The sequence below is a fragment of the Schistosoma haematobium genome, chromosome 6, assembly GCF_000699445.3.
Source record: "Schistosoma haematobium chromosome 6, whole genome shotgun sequence".
NCBI classification, from domain to species: Eukaryota; Metazoa; Platyhelminthes; class Trematoda; order Strigeidida; family Schistosomatidae; genus Schistosoma; species Schistosoma haematobium.
In genome coordinates this window covers 4,386,289-4,404,457 of record NC_067201.1, presented here as the reverse complement: position 1 = coordinate 4,404,457, position 18,169 = coordinate 4,386,289, and the positions used below count along the sequence as shown (strand labels likewise).

Here is an 18,169-nt window from a genome sequence, read left to right as displayed (position 1 = left end):
TTAGTACTTGTAATTCCGAAATATTTCTATCAAAGTTATTTGGGGGGATGTTGTGACATCATTTTTTAATGATATAGACATTCAGTGATTTTCAATTCACTCTTATAAGCAACCGTCAAACGTTATCATAAGTACTAAATGTCTGGAATCCTATTAAGCTCGATTGATCACTGCATATCACCAGAATTTGGGAATTATTCTAGACGTTAATCACTATCATTCATATAATAATAATAATAATAATAATAATAATAATAATAATAATAATAATAATAATGAGAATGTGAACTATCTCTATTTTGAGCTAAATCACATCCCTCTGTATTAACAACCAAACATGAGATCTCCTACCAGTTTACTACAGTCAATCTCGAATGAATTGGTAATCCTTGTTAGTTTCTAACTAATGTTTCTCAGTATAAAATTCAAATAATTTAACAGACAGTCATTTAATAAATAAATCTGCTTACTGCTTTCAATGATCTAATAATGAAATATATTACGTATTTGGATTTTATAGTTGAATTCATGAGACAGTCGGAGCTAGACAAACATGGAAAACCTGGAAGCACTGGTCGGCCGTTTCGTTTTAGTGTGGGACTCCTCAACAGTGCTCATCCACGATCCCGCTTCGCGAGATTTGAACTCAGGACCTATTGGTCTCGAATGTGAATGCTTAACCTCTAGACCACTGAGCCAGCATCCAGAAGTGTTAGTGTCTAACTTCAATCAATTCATCATATTGCTCTACCGCCCAATATTGTCATCAGTGAATTACTATCTCACAACAGACCCGGTTGAACTCCACTGGTCACAGCTTCTCACTAGAACTTCAGGAAATACTTCTTGAAGCCAGTCACTATTGAGCGCATAGGCACCTGGGTTTTGCATCCTGCGCGCGGGACCATGGATGCGCTCTGTCGAGTAGTCCCACACTAGGACGAAATGACCGTCCGATGCTTCCAGGTTTCCCATGGTGGTCTAGCTTCAATTGACTCATGAATTCAACTATTAAAATAACTATAATAACCATAAAACTCCTCTCTAATATTACATATTGTCAGCTTTTAGTTGGCATTATAATTAAGATTTTAATGTTTTACATTCAATAATCAAACATTTTAATTAATTGTACAGCCAAAACAAAATATTCATCTCTTATCTTGCACTATAATGATTGTTTTATTCAACTGTCTTTGTTAAACTTATTAGTTAATGTTAACGAAGAAAGGAACTAGTTTCATTTATTCTACTCTCATTCATTATTGTATAACATAAGGGAAGTAGATGTCTTGGTATATTTCTATGTACCTTGAAAGTAACATGTGAATTATTAAAATTTACGATCTACAAAAATCCTCAATATTGATTATAATAATCATATGCTCACTACTGACTAGATTCAAGATGAATTCTAGTGAGGAGCTGTGGCTAATGAAATTCATTCTGAGTTGGATGGAGATAGTTATCCACGTCAGACAATGGATGAAGTATTGCACAAGATCATGAATCGAATGAAGTTAGACATTATTAACGTTGGATACCGACTCAGTGGTCTAAAGGTTAAGCATTCACGCATGAGACCAAAGGCTCCGGGTTCGAGTCCCACATGTGAGATCATAGATACGCACCGTTGAGGAGTCACTTACTAAGACGAAACGGTCATCTAGTACTTTTAGGTTTTCAAAAGTGGTTTAGACTAGATTGACTCATGAATTCAACTTTGAAGATTATCAAAGTATTATTAATGCTATCAATAAGATTTTAAATCATTCCTTTTGATGATACTTATATTTCTTTCAACGACCTAATTCTTTCTTTCAGTATTATGTCCTTATATGCAATCTTTCTTTTATATAATACGACCACTGAATTAACTACTTTTATGAATCCGGTGTCCATCTTGTTGTGTTAATGAGGTATGGCAACTTGAATCGATGCCTATAGGTTCTGAGTTCTACGTTGTATCTGACTGACTGATTTATATCTCTGACATGAGATAAACTATATATTTAATAATGTACGATAAAGATTATGCAGTAAAATTGTTTAGTGTGTGTGTGCAGCTATTTGATTTGATAATTTATTTCAAGTATTAACACTAACTAATAAAGCATTATAATTCAGTGAATGTTTGAAAATACTTTCATCACAACAAAGTTGTAGAACAACTAAAGTTGTCTTACTCTCAAGTATACAACATTCAATGTCAACATGTATATTCCAGCATGTTATATTCGTAATTCTTGATATCGGATGTTAAAAATTACACTTTGCTGATGAGTTCCAAGTAACACGAAATCCAGGTCCAAGGTTTCTTGTCAACTACCTCCAATCACTATGTCATCTCAACATAGTACACTCAATGTTGAGTCACCTAGACTACTGGACACGTTGTAATTTGGTCGATAGGATTCAATCTACACAAAGAAGGATCTGACATACATGACAATGATCACCACCCAATGATATTCACAATTATTCTGTTTAAATAATATAGTATACATATAGAAGAAAAAACAACCTTATACAATAAGCAATATTACATAGATTAGTATATATATATGATTACTAACCTGCTATTAAACTAGATACAATCAATGGTATAATTAACATTTTCAACATATTCATTAATAATTCACCAGGAAATGATAAAAGATAGATTGTTCTTGGTGATGGTGATGCATAAATTTTAACTAATAAACCAATTGTCATACCCAATATAACAGCTAATACAGTGAATGTAACAAATAAATTATCTAAATTCATTATCCATTTCTTAACCTAAATAAAAAAAACACAAAGAAAAACACAAAAAGATAAGGAAATTTGTTTGAAATTGAATTTCATTAATGGAATATAGGATGTTAAAATGCAGGTGAAGTTTACTGTGAATGTTTATGGTGAAATGTGGAATTCAATACATCAGTCAGTTCATCTTGAGTGCTGTTAAAAGTACGAGGGTGGCGGTTATCACTTCCCCGTTGCCCAAAACGTTGAACGACTCTTCTAGGGGTACGTGAAAAGAAAATTGGATTAATAGTGGTCTTAGTGACCCGAGAGCGTGATCGCAGTGCCCAAGAGACAATTGCTTGATGTCGGTCACAAAATGACCTTTTTCTGGGTGATTTTCGTTTTAACTACGTACTTGTTGAGACCTTACCGCCGGCGACGAATATCTGTGAGATAAGGCGAGGTGTGTATTGTTAGGGTGCACCTTTTCTAACCACACCATTCCTTTTGAGAAGACGGCACCCCTCTTATGTTGGTTGTCTGAAGGAAACACCTTACTGCCATCTCACCTCTGAACAGTCAGCAGTTCGATTTTGCCCTCAGACATTGGGCTTTCTGCTTTTAGTCTTACCGCTCTTCAACCGACCTGTCTGACATGGTAGGACCTTGAAGAACGATTGTTCAAGCCAATATAGCACGATCGGCTTATCACAATAGGCAAGTCCGACCACCACATCAAGGTAGCCCCAACATATTATATACAGAACTACAAAGTTCAAATAGCTAATAGCTTATGCAACAAGTGCGAATTTCTCTCAATGACTTTGTAGAGGAGATCTCGATTGGTTTCAGAGAATCAAATTAAATCAAGCTTTGTTAAGCTTCTTAGATAACAAAAAATGTTGTGATACTAACAACGGATTAGAAACAAAGGAATTTCCGATATACTTTTTTGTCAATAGTTAAGAAATATTATTTTATTTATTTATTTGAACACATAAATATTGATACAACGGGACATCGAGTAGATATGCGCCACACAAGTCACTTGATTTTTATGTGGGATGGGACACTGCTAGAATACTCATACCGAAGCAGATGGTTTCCTTAGGGGGTCACACTCCGAGCCTTTGACCTAAATCTGTAATCTACAAGTCAGTAGTGCATCGTAAGAAGATGTGATCCAATAGTAGCCGGTGACTAACAATAGGTTCATAAGTCATTCGTTTCCTTAGGATCCTGGTGTCCATGTGCACCACTGAAATGAAATTAGGGTTTTTTTTAACTCCCCTGCGATCCTGAGTGTGCAACAACCCGGTTAAAGCGCCGGACATTCACTTTTCGTGTTGTCGACTTCGTAAAGAACACCACCTTGGCGAGGAAGCAGTGAGTAGGACTTCTATGGTAGTGGCTATATATGAGTGGTCATGTGAGATCATTTGTAGAGTGAAAGCGGACTCTCCTTACTCTCAGCCGTACCAGAGCATTAGTCATTATCTATATTTATTTTTAAATTTCATATAGAATTCAAGGATATTGTATGTATCTTTTAGTTTCCTAGACATCTACAATGAATACTACAAATCTATACGGATTATATCAGTTATGTAAAAGACGTTTAGAGTAAAAACTTATATAAACGATTTTTTTGCTCAGATACTTCGACATCTGATCACATTATAAAAGTTAACAGGTGATATATTACCTCAATTCAGTAGATTCTATTTATAAGCATCAATAAACTGTAATAGAATTATTCCCAAATAATAAATCCCTTTTTAAAACTAAATAATATCAAATTCACTTTGTGCTATTTTACTTGTATCTTCCTATTAATGTTTAGCATTGCAATTATGATTAATCACTTATTGGCATATGTACATACTGTGAGTATCCAGGACGCACGTTTTATCTTCAGTAGATAAGTGTATAATGCAATAGTGTTTGAAGCGAACAGTACTAGGTTCGAGTCCCGAAGTGAACATTAACTCTGACATGAAGGTAAATCCAGCTGACAAGTCTTAAATCAAATGAAACTCACTTCTTGAATTCTACAACTAACCATTATTCATCTTTACTTATAACTAATGCCATATTATCAGAATAAATAATTATAGAGATTGTAATAATTTTCACAATTGAATTCATTAGTCAATCTAAATTGAGATTATCATTGATAATCTGAAAGTACAAGACCACCATTTCATCCTAGTATCATATTTAACTGTTAATATTCTATTGTTCTAACATTTTTACAACTTCCTATTAGATTCAATCTTATCAGAAGATTAAAAAGAAAAAAAGAAATGAGAAGAAACATGAAATGAAAGTAAACGTATTGAATGAAATGTATTATGTTATGAATTATTTGTGCAATTATTACACAAGTTTCTATTTGAATGAATGTTACATTCAATTCATTGATTTCCGGAGGTTAGAAGATCAAGTTTGTAAAATAGATATCAATAAAGTGATGTCTAATAGTTGATCAGTTTATCATTTCAATGATCTTTATTACCTTAAACTAAGAATCTATTTTCAATCCTATACAATAGTATATGTCAATAGTTGAGATCATGGATCATTTGAAGCTAGACCACCATGGAATACCTGGAAGCAATGGATGGCTGTTTCGTCCTATTGTGGGACTCCTCACCAGTGCGCATCACCGACTATTGTGGTCTAGCTTCAATTGACTCATGATCTCAACTATTGAAATTATTACAATCTCCACAAAACCCCTTCTGATAATAGTATATGTGTTAAATAATAAGTCTATAAACAGTTGATGTGATTTTTTTTTCTATGCACTCAGAAAAACGTGTTAACCCCTCCCAGAATCCCTCAGAGGCTAGCGCCGGTCCCAAGCTCCGATGAAGGAAGAGGGTTAGGCATGGGGGTTAGCGACCTTATCTCGTAGAAAACTAACTCGCTAAAAAAACGCTAACCAGAAAAAAATAATTCAAATCTTTTAAACTCTGCCCTGATAGTTAGAAGGTCTCAGAAAAAAACTTGTTAGAAATGGCTATATTAAAGTGTTCTATTCAGGATGCTACTAACGCTAACAATTCAGTCATTAACATCAGGAACAATATAGTATAAACTTTTACTTGTGTATATCATATTCATTGAACAAGTTAATAGTCATCTAAATTCACTAGCTTAGCGAATAATGCATTAACTATATAGAGTTTTATAGAGATCGTAGAATTTTCACAGCTGAATCCATGAGTCGATCTAAACTGGACCACCATTGAAAACCAGGAAGTACGGGACTGTTGTTCCATCTCCAGTAATACGAATCCACAATTCCACTACAACAGATTCAACACAATACTTAACCTTTAAATCAATAAGCTGTCGATGCTTCAATTAATTCACGATCTTACAGAAACATCTTCCATTTCATTGTTGACAAGTTCCATACTAGAACTAAGCAGCTGTCCAGTGTCTTCTGGTTTTCAATAGTTGTCTAACTAAAACCAATTCATGATTTAAAATACATTTCGCACCTCCCTCCCCATCTTTTAAATTTGTTTATCATATTCACATTGGACGCATATTCATTTCCAATATTGAAAAGCATGTGAGAAACTACCATAGGTTGACAAAAAGATTATCCTGTTGTTTGTAAACAAACTCTCTTTCCCCATTCTCTTTGTTTAGATTAATTCGCTTCATTTAATTAAATGATTTATCTTTGTATGTCAAATTTAAGAGAACAATACAGTTCAAACCTTCACTTATTGTCTTTTTTCTTCCTATACTACTTAATTAATTGATTAGTTTCGATTACATATTCCTTTGTTTTTTTGACGTTTATTTTATTCATATCAGAAGGGGTTTTGTGAATATTATAGTAATTTTCATAGTTGAATTCATGAGTCAATTGAAGCTAGATCACCATGGAAAACCTGAATCCTATTGTGAGACTCCTCATCAGTGAGGATCTAAGACCCCGCCCCCCGCGAGATTCGAACTCAGGACCTGTCAATCTCACAGGCAAGCGCTTGACCACTAGATCACTGAGCCGGTCGACATCCAACGGTGTTAATATCTAACTTCAACCAATCTAAGAAACTGAGCGACATATTCACCATTGTCTTCAGTGAATTACTATCTCACAACAGATCTGGTTGAACTCAACTGATCACGGCTTCTTACTAGAACTCCAGGATATACCTCTTGAAACCAGTCACTAGTGAGCATAGGTTGATTAGTTTCAGAAGGGCTTTTGTGGATATTATAGTAATTTCAATGGTTAAGATCATGAATCAATTGCAGCTTTATATTTATTCATTGATATTATTGGAGAGAAAATGTTTTCTTGAAATACTGGAGAATGAATATTAAATTGATTTCTTCATTCACTAAACGATATCCTAATGATTATAGTAAGTAACTTCCAATCAGAAGGTTATTTAGCTTGAATCCTAGTCTACTTTGATTAGTTAATTTTGGCAATCTAACAATAGTATAATTAACAATTTCATAACCTATGTGTTTCAATCTCAATCAAATAAAGTTAAACATGATCAAATGAATTACCAAACGTGTAATAGTTTTTTCATCATGAATTGAAGTTTGTTAGACAACCAAGTGGTATAACTTCATTGTTTAGTACTAATATGGGATACCTTAACAAAACTGCATCCATGAACATATCAAGATCATCTAAATCATTATCATCTTTAGTTATGAGCATGAAAACTTCATCTCTGAATCAATGAGTTTTCATCCAATCAGTTGTATATTTGACTAATTAGTTCCATATTCTAAGTGTGTTAATAGATAGTTAGTTTATCAATCGAATCTATTTTCATTTCATTCTCTGTATTCTCTTCATGTTTAAATATTTTTGTTTTGATCTATAGTGTTTATTTGATGAAATCTAGTCTTATTATTACATTAAAATTGTTACTATTCTCAATATACTACTAATTTGAGTTAATTAGATTACTTTAAAAAGTTGGGAAAGTTTTGTAACCATTAAAAACTGATTTCCTCCCCCCCCCGACCTGGTTATTATTGGTGTTTTTTTCCTTATAATTTTTCTTTTTTTTGCTTTTTGTTTAATGAAAGAAAGAAAAAACAAACTCCAAAATGATCTCAATTTATTCATTGACATGTTTACATTAATTTCATTTCCTAATTTGATTATAGAATAAGAATAATCTTGTAAATAGTGTATAAGATATTTATTCTTTATTAATTTGATCAATTATAGTGATTAACTTAACTTTAAAATTGTTTTGTAAGCAATAATGGATAGTGGCTAGCAGTGGAATCCAGGAAGCGCGTTTCGTCCTACTTGGGACTCGTTAGCTGGGTGAACCTGAGTCTCAGATTTGACGTTCACTCTGGGACTCGAACCCAGTACCATTCGCTTCAAACGCCATCACGTTATCCACTCAGCTACTGAGTCCTGATAGCCACGTGCTTGTGTAATGGGATGAACTTAAATTCACTTGGTATTGTTTGGCTTGTATCTTCTCATTGAGTTTTTTTAAGACTGCAATTGGTCAGTCTGTTATCAGGACTCAGTAGCTGAGTGGATAACAAGATGGCGTTTGGAATGAATGGTACTGGGTTCGACTCCTAGAGTGAACATCAACTTTGAGATGCAGGTACATCCGGCTGACGAGTCCCAAATAGGACAAAACGCGCTTCCTGGATTCCACTGCTAGCCACTATGGATTTTTGCATAGAATGCTTGTGAATTTATGCAATATCAAGGCATACGTACAGTATGCTCATACAAGCCAAACAATACCAAATGAATTTAAAATTGCTTGTTTTATAAACAATTGAACATTGATGAATCATTGAAGTTTATTTAGTTACTGTATGGTTTATTACTATTCATGTGTTACTATTTATTTTTACTACTTTAATAAGGATCAAATTTAGAAATGTCTAGTACTGGAATTCAGTGATCCATATTTCAAACTTCTTTAATACGTTCATTGATTAGTTACTGAGTAGTATTCAATATCACATTTGTCTAATCTTATTGTTCATCAAATTCTTTCGATCATGTTCTCTACTCTTCATCAGTTCATATCAATGAACTGTTAGAATATCTAGATTTCGTCTAAATATTGGACATCATGTATGAAAGCCCAATTCTTTGAAAGGTATGTCTTTTGTTGAATAATACTAGCTATTGACAATTAACTGCTCTTGTTTTATTATAAAAAAGGGGGTTTGAACTACTGAAATAAGTGATTTCAATCAAGTCTAACAAATTGATAAAGTTTCTCATAACAGTTTGAACAATAACTAGCAAATCCTATATTTCAATGATTCTTAAGAAAATACGTGAAATACCTGTAATTGTCTGGGACTTTACTAACAACTTAGTCCACTTTAAACTGAACTGACTACAAGTGCTTTTAACCAGTTTTAGTTTCAGTATTTAGTTTGTTATCTAACTTTGCCTCCATTCTATACGTGTTCAAATTCTTGATTTTATTTAGCATAAATTTTATTTTAAGATGTTGACAAATTTGATAAATTTGTGCAGAGAATATTTCTAGTTATATGCCACCAAACCCCCTGGTATGGCTAACGGCAGGGAAAGTCAGCTATCCATCTCCAAATACTCTCAAATGGCCACGTGCATAAAGCTACTACCAGGGAAGTCGTACTCACTGCTTTCTCGTGGCGCGGGTACTGTTTACGGAATTAAGAGTGTTCGGCGCTTTAACCGGGTTGCAGGATATGGAGGATCCACATAGGGGAGTTGAAAAACCTTGGTCTCAAATCATTGGTCACATGAGCTCCGCGATTCTGAGGAAACCAATGGCGTATGAACCTATCGTTGGTCACCGGCTACCATGAGACTTTGTTCCATTGTCTTGTAGATTAGACGTCTAGGTCGAAGGCTCCGGTTGAGGTACCCTAAGAAACTACATGCTTCAATTTTGGCACGCGGGCAGTATCCAAGCCCTCACACAGATTTAATAATTTATGTGGCACATATCTGTTTGGTGCCTCCTTGTATCAATGTTTATGTATTTAAATTAAAAAATAAAAAGCTTATATGCAAAGTTAGCCAATTGGTCCTTTTCTGTTATCCTGTTTACTTTTGTTTCACTCAATCACTAATATAACTAAATCTATCACCATTTTAGAGTCCCTGTAACAACTACAACATTTAAAATATGTAATTTGTTTATTTCTGCAATACTATCCTTGATTTATAACATCATTATCTATGAAACTAAATGATATAGATTGAAATTCCACTAAGATCATCAGATTGACACTCTTCTCAAGTGTCAACAAACAAGAAATATCAATCCAAATCCTTTAATCTGCACTTTGTTCTTTGAGCTGTATAGGTTTGGTCGTGAAAAATATGGAACACTTCACAATTTTACGTATCACGACCAAACCATCTAGCTCAAAGAACGAAACTCTATCAAAATCATACACCTGAGCTACAAATCTTCTCCGGTCAGTCAGTCAGCTACAAAGTCGGACTAAACACTTTTAGGCATTGGTCCAAGTTGCCACACCTCATTAGCACAACAAGATCAATGCCTAATTCATAGAAGTAGTCACTTGAATGATAGTAATATATAAAACAAAGATTGAATATAAGGATATAATACACGAGGAAAAAATCATTTCGTAAAAAGAAAAATATGAAGCGATTTTATTCTCACAGTATAAGAGAGGACAAAGAGTGTATACACCGACACCATTGTGATCGATTCTCAGCCATGTCACACATAGTCTCCAATCATTCGTTACGATAATCACGCGGAACACAACCAAGTAATCCACATCTACTAAAATGGCTCAGACTAGAAATTAGTGACTTCATTAACTGATGCCACGTTTTGATTTGGCCGCCCCTAACTTTCTTCCAACCATCCCCGATACCGGTTAGCATTGTACGTCGTGGTAATCAGTGTTCAGGCATACGCAACACGTGATTCAACTATCTCGGTCGATGAAGGTTCACAACCTCATCAACTAATTTACCATCATTCCCTGATACTCTGCATCTAACTTCACTATTACTTACCCAGTGAACTCAGAATCTTCTTCACCATCTCAATGAAAAGAAAACTACCTTAAATATTAGATTTTCTTATATATATATGACGCATATCCGATATTTTAACACAGTATTCTTAGAATTTGTTACTAGGATATATCTTTACCTAAACTTTACGGGTTTCACTTATCAACAAAAAGAATGACAAAAACATTTTTTATATTTTCTTAAATGTCGTAACTATTAGTAACGACTAAACATTACTTTACGCAATAAAACAATCATTCCCCTTTCATGTTACGCTTATTTAATGTTCACTTACCATTTGGTTTAGTTTAAATTATTCATACTACTTATTTATTGTATATTTGTCCCAAAAATGATGTTAGATTTCATTAATTCACTGGAAATGTCAATTGAACAAACGAAATAAGGAAATGACTTATCTTTAACAGTTGAATTCATTGGTCAATCTAAGCTAAACCATAATTAAAAACCTGAAAGCACTGGACAATCTGTTCGTCCTCGTATGGTACTCCTTAATAGTGCATATCTACTATCCTGTACGCTTCGGGGTTAAGTGCTCGCATGCGAGACTTAAGGTCTCAAGTACAAAGTCGTGGATGAGAACCGGCGAGACTATAATTTATTTACAAACCAATGAGTTATAAGAAAACAGATCTCAGACTCTTGCGAGAAATTCACTCATTCATTTGGATAAATAGAATTCTGGCCTTATAGTTGGTATAAGTTCGTTATAAAAACCCTAAATCTAATTTCTAACCATAACCATCAACTGTAAATCATAATTCTAATTCCTCAAATTGGTTTAGTTATTAGGTGGACACTCTCAAGGTCACTTTAGCATTACTCAGAGGTCTTCCATAAATTATAGTTTCACCAATGCGGACCTTTGAGAAGTCCCACTTCAGGATGAAACAGACATCCATTGCTTCCACGTTTTCAATGGTGGTTTAGCTTAGATAGACTGATGAATTCAATTGTTAAGAAGATAATTTGTTTAAAACATGACATTGACTACAAGTCATTGTTTTTGGCACTTCTAATTCAGTTTGTAATGTTTTATTTATTACCATTTTTTTGCAGTCATCAGTAACAAACTATTTCAGTAAAATAAGCAGAATTATGCTTTTATAACAAATAAAATACACTAGGTAATTAATAGATAATCTTGATGTTGTACATCATAAAGTTATATTAGACAGGCCATCAATGAAAATCCGGAACCACTATACAGATGTTTCTCCCCAGTATAGGACTCTTAAGAGGTATATGTTCATAATTAAAGCTAGGTATGATTCTGTAAGTACGCACTGATGAGAAGTACCATACTAGGACAAAACAACTTTCCAATGCTTCTCCATTTTTAATAGTTTACTAACTAAATTCAATTTATTATAAAAAGTTCCATAATCTTCAGAAACCCTTTACATTAATGACAGTTAGCATTGTTCATTACTCAAAATCTGCAAATTCAATTTTAATAGTTGAATTCATGAATCAATTAAACCTAGATCATCATGAAAAACCTCGAAGCATTGGATAACCGTTTCGTCCTAGCATGGAACCCTTTAACAGTGTGCAATCCACAATCCCACATGCAGGACTCAAAATGATTATTTTTTCTCTTTTGATCCACTTTCATTGAAAATGTGGTGAGACTATAATTTATGGACGACCTATGAGTGACGCTAAAGTGACTTTAAGAGTATTTGATTGAGATCATGAACCGATTGATGTTAGACCACCATTGGAAACCTGGAAGCACTGGAATCCTCAGAAGCACGCATCTACGATCCCGCTCGCGGGATTTAAACCCAGGGCCTTCATCCTCACGCGCGAACGCTTAACCTACTGGACCACTGAGCCGGCATCCGATGGTTATAGTGTCTAACATCAACCAATTCACGAAATTCGGCGACCATCTTCCATTGTACTGAGGTAGATACCTGTCTCCACCCGACATGGAATAGCTCCACCTATTTACTAAGATTAACTGAGGGTTAAAAACCAGTTCGAACAATAAAGATTATGATTTAAAATTGATGCTTGGAGTTAGGAGTTAGATTTATGGTTTTCATCATGAACTGATACTAGCTATAATGTCAAAACTCTATTTAGCCAAATGGATGAATGAATTTTGTGCCAAAAACCCGAGATCTGTTATCTTTTCACCTGATTGGTTCGTCAATAAATTATAGTCTGGCCGAAAGTGTTAAGATGAATATTGTGTTTACTAAGGGAAAAATTGTCACATATTTACCAATGATGGTAAATTATAAATGATCTAATTAGTATAATCCAAAATTATATTTCATATATGGATAGTTTTAATGAGTAGCCATGTGATATTCGGGAATGTAAGAAAACAAATTAGATGTTTATAATAAATTTGTAAAATGAAATCCTTGAAAACATTGATCATATAAAAACAAAGATATGAATCCGATCAATCCGATCATCATGATTAAGAACCCATTTTTCTATAATTCTATGATAACTTGTCACCTTGTGTCCTATTAAATATATAGCGAAATGATACCGACAATGAGAGGAAAGTGAACTATTGACCGGATCAATGATGCATAAAACCCATACGATCAATCTCGAGTTCTTATCGATCCTGCTTCCAGCCTAGCCCTACCTGTTCAATCCACAACACCAATCTCAACCTCTGTAATATGAATCGTTTATTTCAAACATACTGAGTTTATATACCAACTAGACAGACCACATCGTACCATAAAATACGAAATAACATTTGTACAATATTTAGCCAAATGTGTCTGTGAATGTGGGAGACTGTAATTAATAGACAGGGCATAATTCAGGAATGGTAAATCGTATAATAATAGTTTAGTTTAGTTAATTAACTATCATACGATAAAAAATATACGTATAGTATTAGACCAGAAATAGATTTCGACAGTTACTACTCATTATTCTCATCGAAATATAACATACTCTCAGACAACTATGAATACTAATTTAACCTTAAAAAATATACAAAAGTTGGATCGTAGAAACTCCAATGTTCCCAAAACATTTCTATAAGTACAGTATTCAAATTATTAAACAAATAAATATCAACTCAATCTATGAACTCATATGAAAGAGATCAATCAATCAAAATGTTAAACGTCAACCGACAAAGACAGTCAATATTGAATCCAAAAAATTCAATGAAAACAACAAAACGTATGATAATAATTAATGACAAACCAATTCATTGGAATGAAGTAATATAAAACTTGCGAAATGACTACAAAATGTTCACCTCTACATGAAATAAACATTAAAGATATTTTCTAGAATGACAACAAAAGCTTTGATATTTAAGTTATTTAGCTTAGAGAACTTAACTGTAATTAAATTTACTGTTAGTTCAATGCATTCAAATGTATTTATAGATTGAAGATTTAAAAATGATAGTCCATCAGTCAGTCAGTCAGTAACAACGTAGAACTTCGTACTCACGTACATCAGTTTGAGTTGCCATACCACATTAGCACAGAGATGCAGTTGACGACTACAATTTTTTTAAAGTATTTCAGATGTCCTTTTCATCAGTGATTTGTCCATAGACCATCAAATAATATTATATTCTTTATTGTATCAAACCATTTCAGTTTTATTTCAATAAACAAGTACAAGAAAGCAGTTTTGTTTTTCTCAGGTCTAACCAAATAGTCATATCTGTAGCAATAATTTAACTTAGAGAGAGTTTTCTTAAGGAACTGAATATAAAAATAAAAAACCAGATGATGTTTCTTAACTGTTGAAATCTCCTCATTTATCGTCAAATGTCAAATTTACACATTATAATTGAGATAATGCATTGACTAATGTTAGATTACCATTAAAAACCTGAAAGCACTGGACAATTGCTTCATCCTAGTGTGAAACAGCTGAGCAGCGCTAATGCACAAGCCCATACGCAGGTGTTAAACCCAAAGACTTCCAGTCTCGCGGTTGAACGCTTAAACAGTAGACCATTGAATCGGTATCTAATTGTGTTATTGTCTAACTTCAATCAATCTATGACATTATATGACAATTGTCCATTGTTTTTGATGTCATTGAAAACTTTATCATAAAAAATTAACAACCGAATTAGAATTTGTGATATTCCGATGACAATTATGAATAGTAACTTTTGGGATCCATTTATAAACCAATACTATGAGTATATTTCTATCGTATAATTGTTAGATAACTAAACTCTTCATATTCATGTCGCTCTTATCATAAGCTTTATTTTGACCTATGAACTATCATTATACGATTTACCATTCCTGAATTATGCCCTGTCTATTAATTACAGTCTCCCACATTCACAGACACATTTGGCTAAATATTGTACAAATGTTATTTCGTATTTTATGGTACGATGTGGTCTGTCTAGTTGGTATATAAACTCAGTATGTTTGAAATAAACGATTCATATTACAGAGGTTGAGATTGGTGTTGTGGATTGAACAGGTAGGGCTAGGCTGGAAGCAGGATCGATAAGAACTCGAGATTGATCGTATGGGTTTTATGCATCATTGATCCGGTCAATAGTTCACTTTCCTCTCATTGTCGGTATCATTTCGCTATATATTTAATAGGACACAAGGCCACAAGTTATAACAGTGTAAACTATCGAAATACCAACCTCGAATATCAACAAAATGATTATTCTACCTTATATGAGAAATATCTTAAAGACCTTTACAAAGATCCTAAATCTCTTTGATATCACCATTACTTACAAATCAACATAGTCACATTTTTTGCCATCTTTTTGTTTATACAATTTACCAAATCAATATGTTAAAGTCACTTAACTAGCAAACAGAACCAAATAACCAAGTCATATGTTTTGCTCTGTATTAATTCATTCAACTTTTGAATTAAGTGAGCTTAAGTAGGGTTATCTGTTGATGTAGTCAATTAATGCTTTTTCTTCTTCTTTTCTCTGTTTTTTGTTTTGAAAATAAATGATCCTGTATTATAAGCAAATATGGATAATGGCTAGCAATCAAATTCCGGAAGCGCGTTTCGTCCTATTTGGGACTCGTCAGATGGATGAACTTGCATCTCAGAGTTGATGCTCACTCCATCACTCGAACCCAGTACCGTTCGCTTCAAACATCATCATGTTCTCCACTAAGCTAGTGAGTCGTGATAGACACTTACTTGTGCAATGGTATGAAGTTTAAATTCACTTGGTATTATTTAATTGAATCTTCCCATTATTGTTTAGCACTGGTATATCGAGGCAATACACACAGTATGCACACATACCAATAAGGAACTGATCAATCGCAGTCCTAATCATTAATCGGAAGATTGAAGTAAATAATACCAAGTGAATTTGATCCTATGTTATGTTTGTTAGAGTCTCCAGTTTCTTTTCTTTTTGAGATGTCACATTAATAGGATGAATAAGTTGAATAAAAAAAAACTAATCTACTCAATTTTTAACTAAGAAAAACATATATGTTTTTATCAAAGTGAAATGTCTAGCCACACAAGGTTAAGAAGATCGAAGAAAAGAGAATGATTAGGGTGGAAACGAAGGAACAGTCAAGTCTGAGACAATTGAAGTATTTGCTATATAGTTCTCAGATTTTAATAAGAAGTTCTATAATTTTGTATTCAAATACATCTGGTTATCTCCGATTTTGTTCTCGTTCACTACATTATGATAATGTTTCTACAATCTGAACTTGATATTACAAACTTCTTCAATATTCACAATTTTCTTATATTCCACTGGTTTAATATCTGTCTTTAAGTTGAAAGTATGTTTATATTTTTTCTGTAACATTTTGTGGAAATGATCGTAATTCTTAGTCTAACCCTGACAAATAACATAGATAAAATTCATACCCATTAGGTGACTATGTAATACATAGAAATTTGTTCAAGTTTAGTTGATAATCGACCTATTGAAGCAAAGCATAATGTTTAGAAATGTCATTCAGTTTATCAGATACCTCTATGTTCATCGAATTATATGCGGAGGACTTCCGGTGACATCAAGTAAGTTTTGAGAAGCTCTGAAAGAGCCGAAGACATTCTATTCAAATATCGTTTGCAAGAACATTCCATAATCTCAATGTATAACTTACTAATTGGACAAATGCTTAAAAAGTCACTACTGCATTCGGATTGGATGAGGGTAATGATGATTTCGATTTCACGAAAAAATTATAAATACCCTAGTGTTTTGTACATTATTTGGTTGGTTGGAATAAGATTTCTTTCCGCTGATCTTCTATTCTCTAATTTTCGACTAGGAGTGTTTAAGTGTTCGAGTGATCAAGTTATACGCGGTAAAGCAAACATTCAAGTTCATCAACAGTCTTGTAATTCTTATTCGCATCAAGTTAAACCAGTCTTGATCCGCCGAACAACTAACAGTTATTACACAATCTATACTAATAACAATATATCAGTAATATTGTTGTGAACAAGAACACGAGTGAGGACAATCGATTGTATTTAACACTAAAATCTGAGAATCATATAGTAAATAGTTAATTTGCAAACTATCAATCCATCGTCTCACACTTCACTGTTCCTTTTGCAAATATCAATCCAATGTCTTAAATTTCATTGTTCATGCATTTTCATACTAAATGTGTTCCGTTCCCGTTCTTTCCTTATCGATTTTCTACTGAAATACATTCTGTGCCTGACCACTGTTATATACTACTTATATGGATATAAGTAACCCACACCATAATATTACCAAGACAAAATAAAAATTATACTTAAATGCCAATATCACATCATGAACATTTCAAGAATTGATTCTTTCGTACTGAGTATTATACAGTATGAAATATTTAACTTTTGTTGAACTATAAATGATTCAAGGATTATCTACGATTGTCATTCCTTGAAATACTTCAAGGATATCAGACAATTATTATGAATATTTGAAACAAGTATTTTTGTTTTCATTTGAATATTACCTACAAATAAATGGACTCCAGTACCCTTATCATGTGAGAATATATTCAGGTGTTTATTTGTTTATCAACATATTTGCCTATATTTTATTTGTATAATAACTTATTCATCCATCAACCACAAAAATTTATCTTTACAGTCTTAAGTAAACAATGTGACTATTTTTCTCGTAATATATACATATCCCGACCGTTGTTGCGACCTTGACGTGGTGGTCGGACTTGCCTATCGTGATGAAGCAACCGAGCGACACCAAATAGATAGTCAGTCAGTCAGTCAATCAGCTACAACGTAGGACCAGGCACATATATGCATCGGTCCAAGTTGCCATACCTCATTACTACAACAAGATGAACACCGGATTCATAAAAGTAGTTAATTCAGAGGTGGTAATATATAAGAGAAAGATTGCATATAGAGATATAGTACAGGAAGAAA

At 33.4% G+C, this 18,169-nt stretch overlaps 1 protein-coding gene across 1 annotated transcript in view; it reads right to left on the bottom strand.

Annotated features, from left to right (window-relative positions):
* The window catches only part of SLC1A2 (Excitatory amino acid transporter 2), a 93,978-nt gene that overhangs the window by 47,196 nt on the left and 28,613 nt on the right, over window positions 1-18,169 (bottom strand). Inside the window, exon 3 of the mRNA XM_051216718.1 lies at window positions 2,577-2,784. Within this exon, the coding sequence (XP_051065314.1) occupies window positions 2,577-2,784 (208 nt within the window). The remainder of the gene's footprint in view (window positions 1-2,576; window positions 2,785-18,169) is intronic.